At 39.9% G+C, this 15,319-nt stretch overlaps 1 protein-coding gene across 1 annotated transcript in view; it reads right to left on the minus strand.

Moving 5' to 3' along the window:
* Window positions 1-910: 910 nt before the first annotated feature.
* The window catches only part of ANKRD44 (ankyrin repeat domain 44), a 344,106-nt gene continuing 329,697 nt past the window's right edge, over window positions 911-15,319 (minus strand). The window contains exon 28 of the mRNA XM_057301464.1: window positions 911-1,336. Coding sequence (XP_057157447.1) covers window positions 1,329-1,336 — 8 coding nt within the window. The 3' untranslated portion in view covers window positions 911-1,328. The remainder of the gene's footprint in view (window positions 1,337-15,319) is intronic.

Here is a 15,319-nt window from a genome sequence, read left to right on the forward strand (position 1 = left end):
TGAAAATAGATTCTAACTTGTGGACCCTTTCAAAGGGTCTCTAGGACACAAGGGAAGGTGTGCAGACTACCTTTTGAGAAAAGCTAATATAGAAAGAGTGTGGGGGCTGGGGGAGGGGATAAGGACAAGAAGGCAATAAATTCCAGGAACCTGGGCCTTTAATGAGTTTGATAAGAAAACTGGTGAGAGTTCAAACTGTTTATTACACACACTTACCTTAGGAAGACATGGAAACGTTTAAATAGACTCGATCTTTGGAAGTGAGTAGTTGTAGCAAACAAAATGGGGGTACCAGTCTTATCCCCTGAAACGTGGCTAATTATAATAGTTACCCATTTAAGTACAACTTAATAGTATAAATTAATATAAATTGGCTAATATGGTTCCCAGGGCTAATTCTTTACAGATGAAATAAACTGGAAAATGAAATGAGAGAGAATGTCATTTTCCACAGTATTGGTCTGTAAAGTGTGGTATTTTAATTTTTTATGGCTCAGAAGCCATTTCAAAATATGATCAAATTCCTTTCCACATTGATTCTTGAGTTTCCACTTCCTGACTTTCTTTCTGTCTTATAATTCAGGAGTTATAACTCCAGGATTTATTTTCCCTCCCACATTAGTGGACTTCGAATCCATTAGGCACCTCTCTTTGTCTCCACAACACACCTGGTTTCTCCTCTTCCTTTCAATGTGATCTTAGAGGCTCACATTTTGAATGATTTTCCTACCCTTATGTCCATCTTATCTCCTTTCGATTTTGTCCAGCAGACAGTATACTATAATATAATATGTAATGGGAAGTAGGAAGCAAAGGTAATTTAATCAGAGGCTGGTTTCACCTATCTTTGACTCCCCCTTCACTACACGGCAAAGTTCTCTTGCTACTTAGTTACACAGTTACTTGTTATAGCATCCAGAGATTTTTAATTAAAAAGGCTTTACTTGGGGTGTTACCAATGATAGGAACACAATTTAAAAATGAAAGAAATCATTTGTGTTCGTATAACATTTATCCTGAAAGAATTTCAAAGTGCTCTAGAAATATTACCCAGTTCTAATTTCCACAGCCAACACCCTTGCCTTCTGTTTTCTAAGGGAAAGAGGAATTTCCAGTATCTTGTTCCCAGTTGGAAAACAAAGGGTGCGTGCTTCCCAATCACAGACAGGCAAGGCGAATCCGGTTACTCCCTTTCCCTTCCCCAACCGCAGCTCCTGCAGAGTGTAACCCTTTGCGTTCTGTGGCTGGGATAAAGTGCATTCTGATTCATAATTGGTCCCTCAGGGTGCCTGTTTTGCAGCCAACCGATGTTCTTGGATCTTGAATGGTTAACAGCCTGAGTTGCCATTTAAAAAAAGAAAAGAAAAGAAAAAGTGTGCAATTATGTTAATTGTTGCATTTTTTGGTAAAAAAGAAAGTGCAATTATGTTAATTTTCTCAAAATGGGGGATGGGGAATGCTCAAGTAAGGAAAATATTTGCAGAAATATGATACCAATGCAAACCAGTACAAACTAGTTCTTTAAAAAACTAACTATACAAATAATCGTATGCAATAAACAATGTAGGACTCAATTTCATACAATGGCAACAAAAGCTGATCCTACATTAGGAAAGAAACTCAACTGATAGAAATGCTGTCATTAAGAATCTGAAAAACAATTCTCACAGGTTTATGCTATCTTCTCGATATAGTTTGGATATTTGTCCTTGCCCAAATCTCATGCTGAATTGTAATCCCCAATGCTGGAGGTGGGGTGGGAGGTGTCTGGGTCATTGGGGTGGATCCCTCATGGCTTGGCACTCTCTCTCTCTCTCTCTCTCTCTCTCACTTGCTCTTGCTCTGGCCATGTGACATGCCTGCTCTCCTTTTGCCTTCCACCATAACTGTAAGCTTCCTGAGGCTTCCCTAGAAGCTGAGCAGAGGCCAGCACCACGCTTCCTGTAAAGCCTGCAGAACCATGAGCCAAATAAACCTCTTTTCTTTGTAAATTACCCAGCCTCAGATATTTCTTTATAGCAATGCAAGAACGGCCTAATACACTTCTATATCAAGTCCATAGCTACTTAAAAGATTTATTCCAAGAGGAAAATTAACTGTGAATTATCAGAAGAGACCAAATGTGGAAATGGAATTGGTTGATGGAAAATATTAGATTTCCTCAAGGATGTTACTGAAATTGGCTCCAGGAATGGTTCCACAAAGGGCCATTGGCAGGGAGAGTATACCAAGGAGTTTATGTCTTACTTCACAGATGAATTTCACAGCATCATCATTATCTTTATTTATTTATTTAACCACAAGTTTGTGACAGTGTATAATACAGTGACTACCAGTATTGTTCCAGGATACTGACATGATTTGTGCCAGTTTTGCCCATTATAATACTTGCCTTGAACAGTCTGGACTGCCCTGCCTAGTGGGAGGAGGAGGATCAGAAAGGAGGATGATGCATAGCCTGACCCAGTGTTTTTAAACAGCTAAACATGCCCCAGTAGAAGACACATTCTGAAGAATTTCCTCTTCTCAGCTCTCTGAACATACCTCATTTATGTGGGACTTGTACATGGACATCATCCTTTGGACTCTCCTGGTCACTGATCTCACAGCTCGTTCTACTCTTAAGCCTTTGCCGTGTCTTTCTCTTGGCTGTCACATTAATAGCTATCATCTTAACTATTGCCACAATTGCATCACTTTTACTATTGTCTTTCCATTTTGAGCTTTCACGCAGGCCCTCCTGTCTATATTCAACCTGTAGGCAGTCCTCTCATCTGCTGGCCTGGCTTCAAGGACCATTAGTGCTTAAATATTCAGCAAAGTGACATCACCTGGAAATGTTGGTTAATACTGATTTTGAAACCTGGGAATTTTCTCAGAAGGAACCAGATACAACTTATTTATACATATGTGCCACTCATACATTCACTTATTGAATCATTCAGGCACTGTGTTAGGTACTGAAGAAATATGTGTGGAGTAGAAAGGGAGGCAACAGATACATGTAACCTAAATAAAACCTAGGACCCACATGGCTTAGTCTCTTTGTGGGAAGCCCAGTTTAGTTTCCAAATGCTAATTTAAAATATACTTCAATATTTATTCAGCTTCTCAAAGAATATGAAAGGAGTCTCAATTCAATTTGTCATATTTAGAGACTTTGATTACCGAGAGTTTCTCATGTGCTAATCTTCCCAAACTCCTTCCCACCCTGGTGGCAAGACCCTTTCTCTGAGTTCTCCATTTGTTCATAGATTTGGCTGCTTTCACCAGACCCTTGCATTTTTCTTCTTCATTTTCATTCCTGTTTTTATACCACTTTTTATTCTTCCACTCCAGAAAAAAAAAAAATCCAGAATTTGACAAACAAACTCTCCTTTGGTATGTGGCAGGAAGGAGGTAGGGGATGAGGAGCATTGGCACAGAACATTTTATCTCTATCACACAGACGTAATCACATAATTACACACACAGAAAGTGATATACCAGCTACATTGCTAGTGGCATCTACATTGCTAATGATATACCATCTACATGGCTAATGGTAGATTTAATCAAATGACAGAATCGTGGGCAATTTTAGTTCTGAATTTATGTTGGTTGTTTTTGCGATAAATATTTATTTTAAGACATTGGAATGCATAAATAAGGATTGGGAGGTAAATCAATCATTCTATTTAATGCTACGTTAATAGTGTTCAGAACCAGCTCTAAGCTCCACAGCTAAGGAGTAATAAAGAAAATTTGGAGGTGCTCCAATAAGAATCATCAAAATATTAAGAATTTAAGAATATATCCTTTTAGGAACAATAAAAGGAACTGAACTTAGCTTAAAGGTTTCTTCAACTGTAAAACATGGAGATTTGACTCAGTAATTTTAAGATCCCCCTAATAGGGACTTTAAAATTTTAAAGTGGAGATAGGGGGACTTTAAAATCAGTCTTGTGTTAACTCTACATTTACTACATTTTTTCAGATAACTTTCCATGATCCTAAATTTGTCGTGCTGCGGTTAAAGCCCGTTTACTCTCTTGCTCAGAGGAGAATGGGCACATCTCCTTAACCTCTTCTGTCTGGAAGAAATTCTTCTTATGGTGGAAGGACTAAGATGCAGTCAGCCTTCAACCATAGTTATTCCTCAGCATCTTCATATGCTGAGTTCACTGTTTCAGATGCTGTGGGTGGTTGGCAGTTTCTCTGTTGACTAACGGATCTAGTCTCAGAACAAAAAAAATGTTAGAGCTGGAAGGATATGAGAAATTACTGAGTCAAATCTCCGTGTTTTACAGTTGAAGGAAGCTTTAAGCTGTTTGAGTTCAGTTCCTTTTACTCTTCCTAAAACTATGTATTCTTAAATTCTTAATATTTTGATGGCTCTTATTGGAGCATCTCCAAGTTTTCTTCATTACTCTTTAGCTATGGAGCTTAGAACTGGTTCTACTGTACAGTATTAACATAGCATTAAGTAGAATGATTGACTTACCCACCCCCCCATCCTTATTTATGCATTCCAGTCTCTTAAAAAAATCTTTATTGCAAAAACAACCAGCATAAATTCAGAACAAAAATTGCCTGAGATTCTGTCACTTGATTAAATCAATATTTCTTTTTGAGACATGGTCTCACTTTGTTGCCCAGGCTGGAGTGCAGTGGTGTGATCAGGGCTCACTGCAGCCTCTACCTCCTGGTCTCAAGTGGTCCTCTCACCTCAGCCTCCTGGGTAGCTGGGACTACAGGCATATGCCACCACACCTGGCTAATTTTTTGTATTCTTTGTAGAGACGGGGTTTTGTCATGTTGCTCACACTGGTCTCAAATGCCTGAGCTCAAGTGATCCTCCCGCCTCGGCCTCCCAAAGTCCCAGGATTACAGGCATAAGCCACCACGACTGGCCAATATTTTAATTTTTTCTATGTTATCTTATCGCCCTTGTCCATAGGCATATTCAATGTTTGCATATTTTTTTGCATATAAACCAATTTTAATTCTACATTTTATATTTTCACTTAACATTATGTCATGCACATCTTCCCTTTAACTACAACTTTACCATTCCTTATACTTTCCTCCTACAACATTATAGAGTAGGTCCTGACATAACTTTGCTTGTGATCATACAAAATGACACCTATAAACAATAGGTGAATTTTTCATTGATGTCATTTGAGATTACAACCATAAACATTTAACTGCAACTTGCTTTTTCAAATCATACTTGATATTTCTTAACCACATTTATTATTATTTTTATTATTATTATTTGTTTGAGACGAGTCTCAGTCTCTCACCCAGGCTGGAGTGCAGTGGTGCGATCTCGGCTCACTGCAACCTTCCCCTCCTGGGTTCAAGTGATTCTCATGCCTTAGTCTCCTGAGTAGCTGGGAGTACCGGCATGTGCCACCATGCCCCACATTAATTATTTTTAACAGCTGCATTTTTTTTCATAGTAGGGATATACTAGAATTACATTCAGATTTTCTTGAGTTTTTTCTACTACCAAAAAATGCAATAAACATTTTGGCATGTGCGTCTCTACTTTTCTAAAGGAGTAATATTTAACTCATACATACCAGAAGAGGATACTGGCTAGCAGTAAAACTCTTAGACCTGGGCCCCCTGCTAGAAGACATTTGCCCTGGCTCTCCTCTAGTTCAGGCTCTCCCCATGGGGCAAGGAGTCTGTGAGCCAAAGGGGATGCATCCAATTGTAGTCTGTGACCCCCTTTTTGACTAGTTTTATACCCAAGATGATGAAATAGCCTACTGAGAGGTCCTGAGCCCACTTACAGGCTTGCATGGATCTCTATCCCAGCTCTGTCCTCTTGAGGGAAGCCTGCACCACCATTGCAAACACCTCTAGGCCTCAAGTGTAGCCAAGGAGTGTTTGAGGGTACAGACAGAGCTTGGTCATGCAGGCTGGGGGTTTGTATGACTACATGCAAAACTCCTCTCAGTGAGGGAGGAGGATAGGAGTAGGAAGAAAATGAGGGTGAGTCATGAGCCACAGGTTGAAGATGGGAGGCTACCTTCCCAGTGCTACCATGGTCAGAGAAGGGCAATAATTTTATTTTATATTATTTTTTGAGACAGGATCTCGCTTTGTTACCCAGGCTGGAGTATGGTATGCAATCTCAGCTCACCGCAACCTCCACCTCCCAGGTTCAAGCAATTCGCATGCCTCAGCCACCTGAGCAGCTGGGACTACAAGCGTGTGCCACCACGCCCGGTTAATTTTTGTATTTTTAGTAGAGACAGGATTTCCTTATGTTGGCCAGGCTGGTCTCGAACTCCTGGCCTCATGTGACCCACCCACCTCGTCCTCCCGAAGTGCTGGGATCACAGGTGTTAGCCACCATGCCTGGCCAGGGTAATAATTTTAAATTTGAATAGTTCTTGCAGGTTGTCATGAAGGGATGTTTGTCAAAATATGGTGATAGAACATATTTGATTTAACAGATTTTTGGCTTGAATTGACAACAAAGTTTAAGTATATAATAGCTGATATGCAAGTCTACATTTGTAGCCTGCCCAGGGCTTGAGAATGTTAGGGGCAGGCCTACTAGTCGGTGTCTTTTTTTATTAGGATTTTTTTCTGATTGGTAGGTATCTGTGTCATACTAGTTGTTAAATATCTTAAATATCACCTTGCTTATTTCTCTTTCTCCAGCATAGATTCCCTAAAGTATGAGTGCTTGTTGAAAGGGTATGTATAATTCTAATGTTAATGGATATTGAAATCTTACCAGATTTTATCATTCACATTTAGCATCCCTGAAATTGGGATGCATCTTATAATGAAAGAGCAGAAAGCATTGTGTCATAGTTCAATTGGCAGTGTTTTTCTTCCTTAGATAAAATAAGGGTGCATCCTTCAATTGCTATCTTAGATTTGATGAAATAAAGTATTACCCCCATTGGAGCAATTCCTATACCCACTACCACTGTAGGAGAGTTCCTGTTTTTCAGCCAGCACCATTTATTATCACTGTTTTCAATATTTTGGGTGAAAAATAGTATGCCATTTTCTTTGATTTGGATTTCCCTGACTATCATTGATGTTGAGATTATAAAATATACTTTTTGAATATTTAGATTTCTTTTTCTGTAAAGTATTAATTTATATCCTTTTCCTATTTTTAAAATTGTGTTTTCTGTGTTTTTCCTATCACTTAATACAATCTCTTAATATATTATAGATATTAAACTTTAAACTATCATTTTTATTAAAAATATTTCCCTTTCTATCATTTGACTTTAACTTTGCTTATGATGATATTACCATCCAAAATTTCACATTTTTATATAATCAAATGTATCAATCTTTTAATTTATTACTTCTGCTTACAGTATCTCCCCACGCAAAGGATGCACATGAACTGGAGATTTAAAAAAATCTTTGAACAACATCAAAGGATATTCAGTGAAAATAAGTCTCCTTTTCATCCCTAACCCTGGTTTTCCCAGTTCTCACTAGAGGAAACACTGGTAACAGTTTCCTTATTGCCTATAAGGAAATATTCTCTCTATATGTGTATCCCCCTCTCATGCTTGTTTATATTCACAAATGGCAGCAAACTGTACTCACTGTCTATTCTTATTTGTTTACTTAATAACATATCTTTATATACAGACCATATCATCCCTTTTAAAACTTCCATGATTTCCTATTGCATTCTATTGCCATAATTTATTAAACTAGTCTCCACTGAGTTTCATGACGTTACACATACATCTCTACACTGAGACCCACCATGGTTATTAGACTTTTATGTTATCTGTGAAGCCCTTTCTTAAGTTGACATTGAAATAAGCCTTGATAAACTTTAAAGTATTGAAATCATACAAAGTATATTCTCTTGCCATATGGAATGAAAGTAGAAATCAGTACGAGATGGAAATTTGGGAATTTCACAAATATGTGGAAATTAAACAACATACTCTCATACTCTTTTTTTTTTTTTGAGACAGCCTCTTGCTCTGTTGCCCAGGCTAGAGTGCAGTGGCATGATCATGGCTCACCGCAGCCTCTATCTCCGAGGCTTAAGCAATCCTCCCTGCTCAGCCTCCTGAGTGGCTGGGACTACAGGGGTGCACCACCATGCCTGACTAATTTCTGTGTTTTTTGTAGAGACAGGGTTTTGCCATGTTGCCTAGGTTGGTCTTGAACTCCTGAGATCAAGTGATCTGCCTGCCTCAGCCTCCCAAAGTGCTGGGATTACAGGCATGAGCCACTGAGCCTGGCCAAAACAACATATTCCTTAATGACCAGTGAGTCAAAGAAGAAGTTACAAAGGAAATTGGAAAATATTTTGAGAACAATGAAAATGAAAATGCAATATACCAAAACATCTGGGATGTAACTAAAGCAATGCTAGGAGGAAAATTTATAGCTGTAAACACCTATATTTAAAAAGAATATTTTATATTAAGATTCAATAACCTAACAACCTTAAGAAAATAAAAAAAGAGGACAGGTGCCGTGGCTCATGCCTGTAATCCCAGCACTTTGGTAGGCCAAGGCAGGCAGATCACCTGAGGTCAGGAGTTTGAGAGCAGCCTGGCCAACATGTTGAAACCCTGTCTCTACTAACAATACAAAAATTAGCTGGGCATGGTGACACACACTTGTAATCCCAGCTACTTGGGAGGCTGAGGCAGGAGAATCTCTTAAATCCGGGAGGCAGAGGTTGCAGTAAGCTGAGGTCACGCCACTGCAATCCAGCCTAGGTGACAGAGTGAGACTCCATCTCCCCCCCACAAAAAAAAAGAAAAAAGGAAGAGTAAACTATAACCAAAGTAAGCAGAAGAAATACAATAATAAAGATGAATTACAAATAACAAAAATAAATGAAATAGAGAACAGATAAACAATAGAGAAAATTAACACAAGTTGGTTCTTTGAAAAATCAGCAAAAGTGACAAACTTCTACAACGACTAAAGAAGAAAAGGAGAAAAGACTCAAATTAGTCAAATCAGAAATGAAAGAGGGGACATTACTACTAATCTTACAGCAACATAAAGGATTAGGGAATACTACGAAAAATTGTATAGTACAACAAATTAGATCATCTGTGTGAATAGACAAATTCTTAGAAAGACACAAATTGCTGAAACTGACTCAAGAAGAAATAGATAATAGATCTAACAAGTAAAGAAATTGAGGAGGAGCCAAGATGGCCGAATAGGAACAGCTCCGGTCTACAGCTCCCAGCGTGAGCGACACAGAAGACGGGTGATTTCTGCATTTCCATCTGAGGTACCAGGTTCATCTCACTAGGGAGTGCCAGACAGTGGGCGCAGGTCAGTGGGTGCACGCACCGTGCGCGAGCCGAAGCAGGGCGAGGCATTGCCTCACTTGGGAAGTGCAAGGGGTCAGGGAGTTCCCTTTCCGAGTCAAAGAAAGGGGTGACGGACGCACCTGGAAAATCGGGTCACTCCCACCTGAATATTGCGCTTTTCCGACCGGCTTAAAAAACGGCGCACCACGAGATTATATTCCGCAACTGGCTGGGAGGGTCCTACGCCCACGGAGTCTCGCTGATTGCTAGCACAGCAGTCTGAGATCAAACTGCAAGGCGGCAGCGAGGCTGGGGGAGGGGTGCCCGCCATTGCCCAGGCTTGCTTAGGTAAACAAAGCAGCCAGGAAGCTCGAACTGGGTGGAGCCCACCACAGCTCAAGGAGGCCTGCCTGCCTCTGTAGGCTCCACCTCTGGGGGCAGGGCACAGACAAACAAAAAGACAGCAGTAACCTCTGCAGACTTAAATGTCCCTGTCTGACAGCTTTGAAGAGAGCAGTGGTTCTCCCAGCACGCAGCTGGAGATCTGAGAACGGGCAGACTGCCTCCTCAAGTGGGTCCCTGACCCCTGACCCCCGAGCAGCCTAACTGGGAGGCACCCCCCAGCAGGGGCACACTGACACCTCACAGGGCAGGGTATTCCAACAGACCTGCAGCTGAGGGTCCTGTCTGTTAGAAGGAAAACTAACAAACAGAAAGGACATCCACACCAAAAACCCATCTGTACATCACCATCATCAAAGACCAAAAGTAGATAAAACCACAAAGATGAGGAAAAAACAGAACAGAAAAACTGGAAACTCTAAAACGCAGAGTGCCTCTCCTCCTCCAAAGGAACGCAGTTCCTCACCAGCAACGGAACAAAGCTGGATGGAGAATGACTTTGACGAGCTGAGAGAAGAAGGCTTCAGACGATCAAATTACTCTGAGCTACGGGAGGACATTCAAACCAAAGGCAAAGAAGTTGAAAACTGAAAAAAATTGAGAAGAATGAATAACCAATACAGAGAAGTGCTTAAAGGAGCTGACGGAGCTGAAAACCAAGGCTTGAGAACTACGTGAAGAATGAAGAAGCCTCAGGAGCCAATGCGATCAACTGGAAGAAAGGCTATCAGCGATGGAAGATGAAATGAATGAAATGAAGCGAGAAGGGAAGTTTAGAGAAAAAAGAATAAAAAGAAATGAGCAAAGCCTCCAAGAAATATGGGGCTATGTGAAAAGACCAAATCTACGTCTGATTGGTGTACCTGAAAGTGATGGGGAGAATGGAACCAAGTTGGAAAACACTCTGCAGGAGATTATCCAGGAGAACTTCCCCAATCTAGCAAGGCAGGCCAACATTCAGATTCAGGAAATACAGAGAACGCCACAAAGATACTCCTCGAGAAGAGCAACGCCAAGACACATAATTGTCAGATTCACCAAAGTTGAAATGAAGGAAAAAATGTTAAGGGCAGCCAGAGAGAAAGGTCGGGTTACCCTCAAAGGGAAGCCCATCAGACTAACAGTGGATCTCTCGGCAGAAACCCTACAAGCCAGAAGAGAGTGGGGGCCAATATTCAACATTCTTAAAGAAAAGAATTTTCAACCCAGAATTTCATATCCAGCCAAACTAAGCTTCATAAGTGAAGGAGAAATAAAATACTTTACAGACAAGCAAATGCTGAGAGATTTTGTCACCACCAGGCCTGCCCTAAAAGAGCTCCTGAAGGAAGCGCTAAACATGGAAAGGAACAACCGGTACCAGCCGCTGCAAAATCATGCCAAAATGTAAAGACCATCGAGACTAGGAAGAAACTGCATCAACTAACGAGGAAAATCACCAGCTAACATCATAATGACAGGATCAAATTCACACATAACAATATTAACTTTAAATGTAAATGGACCAAATGCTCCAATTAAAAGACACAGACTGGCAAATTGGATAAAGAGTCAAGACCCATCAGTGTGCTGTATTCAGGAAACCCATCTCACGTGCAGAGACACACATAGGCTCAAAATAAAAGGATGGAGGAAGATCTACCAAGCCAATGGAAAACAAAAAAAGGCAGGGGTTGCAATCCTAGTCTCTGATAAAACAGACTTTAAACCAACAAAGATCAAAAGAGACAAAGAAGGCCATTACATAATGGTAAAGGGATCAATTCAACAAGAAGAGCTAACTATCCTAAATATATATGCACCCAATACAGGAGCACCCAGATTCATAAAGCAAGTCCTGAGTGACCTACAAAGAGACTTAGACTCCCACACATTAATAACGGGAGACTTTAACACCCCACTGTCAACATTAGACAGATCAACGAGACAGAAAGTCAACAAGGATACCCAGGAATTGAACTCAGCTCTGCACCAAGCAAACCTAATAGACATCTACAGAACTCTCCACCCCAAATCAACAGAATATACATTTTTTTCAGCACCGCACCACACCTATTCCAAAATTGACCACATAGTTGGAAGTAAAGCTCTCCTCAGCAAATGTAAAAGAACAGAAATTATAACAAACTATCTCTCAGACCACAGTGCAATCAAACTAGAACTCAGGATTAAGAATCTCGCTCAAAACCGCTCAACTACATGGAAACTGAACAACCTGCTCCTGAATGACTACTGGATACATAACGAAATGAAGGCAGAAATAAAGATGTTCTTTGAAACCAACGAGAACAAAGACACAACATACCAGAATCTCTGGGACGCATTCAAAGCAGTGTGTAGAGGGAAATTTATAGCACTAAATACCCACAAGAGAAAGCAGGAAAGATCCAAAATTGACACCCTAACATCACAATTAAAAGAACTAGAAAAGCAAGAGCAAACACATTCAAAAGCTAGCAGAAGGCAAGAAATAACTAAAATCAGAGCAGAACTGAAGGAAATAGAGACACAAAAAAACCCTTCAAAAAATTAATGAATCCAGGAGCTGGTTTTTTGAAAGGATCAACAAAACTGATAGACCACTAGCAAGACTAATAAAGAAAAAAAGAGAGAAGAATCAAATAGACACAATCAAAAATGATAAAGGGGATATCACCACGAATCCCACAGAAATACAAACTACCATCAGAGAATACTACAAACACCTCTATGCAAATAAACTAGAAAATCTAGAAGAAATAGATAAATTCCTCAACACATACACTCTCCCAAGACTAAACCAGGAAGAAGTTGAATCTCTGAATAGACCAATAACAGGAGCTGAAATTGTGGCAATAATCAATAGTTTACCAACCAAAAAGAGTCCAGGACCAGATGGATTCACAGCCGAATTCTATCAGAGGTACAAGGAGGAACTGGTACCATTCCTCCTGAAACTATTCCAATCAATAGAAAAAGAGGGAATCCTCCCTAACTCATTTTATGAGGCTGGCATCATTCTGATACCAAAGCCGGGCAGAGACAAAACCAAAAAAGAGAATTTTAGGCCAATATCCTTGATGAACATTGATGCAAAAATCCTCAATAAAATACTGGCAAAACAAATCCAGCATCACATCAAAAAGCTTATCCACCATGATCAAGTGGGCTTCATCCCTGGGATGCAAGGCTGGTTCAATATACGCAAATCAATAAATGTAATCCAGCATATAAACAGAGCCAAAGACAAAAACCACATGATTATCTCAATAGATGCAGAAAAAGCCTTTGACAAAATTCAACAACCCTTCATGCTAAAAACTCTCAATAAATTAGGTATTGATGGGACGTATTTCAAAATAATAAGAGCTATCTATGACAAACCCACAGCCAATATCATACTGAATGGGCAAAAACTGGAAGCATTCCCTTTGAAAACTGGCACAAGACAGGGATGCCCTCTCTCACCACTCCTATTCAACATAGTGTTGGAAGTTCTGGCCAGGGCAATTAGGCAGGAGAAGGAAATAAAGGGTATTCAATTAGGAAAAGAGGAAGTCAAATTGTCCCTGTTTGCAGACGACATGATTGTATATTTAGAAAACCCCATTGTCTCAGCCCAAAATCTCCTTAAGCTGATAAGCAACTTCAGCAAAGTCTCAGGATACAAAATCAGTGTACAAAAATCACAAGCATTCTTATACACCAATAACAGACAAACAGAGAGCCAAATCATGAGTGAACTCCCATTCACAATTGCTTCAAAGAGAATAAAATACCTAGGAATCCAACTTACAAGGGATGTGAAGGACCTCTTCAAGGAGAACTACAAATCACTGCTCGAGGAAATAAAAGAGGATACAAACAAATGGAAGAACATTCCATGCTCATGGGTAGGAAGAATCAATATCATGAAAATGGCCATACTGCCCAAGGTAATTTACAGATTCAATGCCATCCCCATCAAGCTACCAATGCCTTTCTTCACAGAATTGGAAAAAACTACTTTAAAGTTCATATGGAACCAAAAAAGAGCCCGCATCGCCAAGTCAATCCTAAGCCAAAAGAACAAAGCTGGAGGCATCACACTACCTGACTTCAAACTATACTACAAGGCTACAGTAACCAAAACAGCATGGTACTGGTACCAAAACAGAGATATAGATCCATGGAACAGAACAGAGCCCTCAGAAATAACGCCGCATATCTACAACTATCTGATCTTTGACAAACCTGAGAAAAGCAATGGGGAAAGGATTCCCTATTTAATAAATGGTGCTGGGAAAACTGGCTAGCCATATGTAGAAAGCTGAAACTGGATCCCTTCCTTACACCTTATACAAAAATCAATTCAAGGTGGATTAAAGACTTAAACGTTAGACCTAAAACCATAAAAACCCTAGAAGAAAACCTAGGCATCACCATTCAGGACATACGCATGGGCAAGGACTTCATGTCCAAAACACCAAAAGCCATGGCAACAAAAGCCAAAATTGACAAATGGGATCTAATTAAACTAAAGAGCTTCTGCACAGCAAAAGAAACTACCATCAGAGTGAACAGGCAACCTATAAAATGGGAGAAAATTTTTGCAACCTACTCATCTGACAAAGGGCTAATATCCAGAATCTACAATGAACTCAAACAAATTTACAAGAAAAAACAAACAACCCCATCAAAAAGTGGGCGAAGGACATGAACAGACACTTCTCAAAAGAAGACATTTATGCAGCCAAAAACACATGAAAAAATGTTCATCATCACTGGCCATCAGAGAAATGCAAATCAAAACCACAATGAGATACCATCTCACACCAGTTAGAATGGCAATCATTAAAAAGTCAGGAAACAACAGGTGCTGGAGAGGATGTGGAGAAATAGGAACACTTTTACACTGTTGGTGGGACTGTAAACTAGTTCAACCATTGTGGAAGTCAGTGTGGCGATTCCTCAGGGATCTAGAACTAGAAATACCATTTGACCCAGCCATCCCATTACTGGGTATATACCCAAAGGACTATAAATCTTGCTGCTATAAAGACACATGCACACGTATGTTTATTGCGGCATTATTCGCAATAGCAAAGACTTGGAACCAACCCAAATGTCCAACAATGATAGACTGGATTAAGAAAATGTGGCACATATACACCATGGAATACTATGCAGCCATAAAAAATGATGAGTTCATGTCCTTTGTAGGGACATGGATGAAATTGGAAATCATCATTCTCAGTAAACTATCGCAAGAACAAAAAGTCAAACACCGCATATTCTCACTCATAGGTGGGAATTGAACAATGAGATCACATGGACACAGGAAGGGGAATATCACACTCTGGGGACTGTGGTGTGGTGGGGGGAGGGGGGAGGGATAGCATTGGGAGATATACCTAATGCTAGATGACGAGTTAGTGGGTGCAGTGCACCAGCATGGCACATGTATACATATATAACTAACCTGCACAATGTGCTCATGTACCCTAAAACTTAAAGTATAATAAAAAAAAAAAGTAAAGAAATTGAGTTAGCAATAAAAACAAACAAAAAAACCCACAAAGAAAATCCCAACACCAGATGACTTCACTGGTAAATTCTATCAACTTTCAAACAGAATCAGAACGATAAAAATCTTTTTCAAAATAGAAGAGGAAGGAACA

This window comes from Pan paniscus, chromosome 13 (assembly GCF_029289425.2).
Source record: "Pan paniscus chromosome 13, NHGRI_mPanPan1-v2.0_pri, whole genome shotgun sequence".
In the NCBI taxonomy this organism is placed as follows: Eukaryota; Metazoa; Chordata; class Mammalia; order Primates; family Hominidae; genus Pan; species Pan paniscus.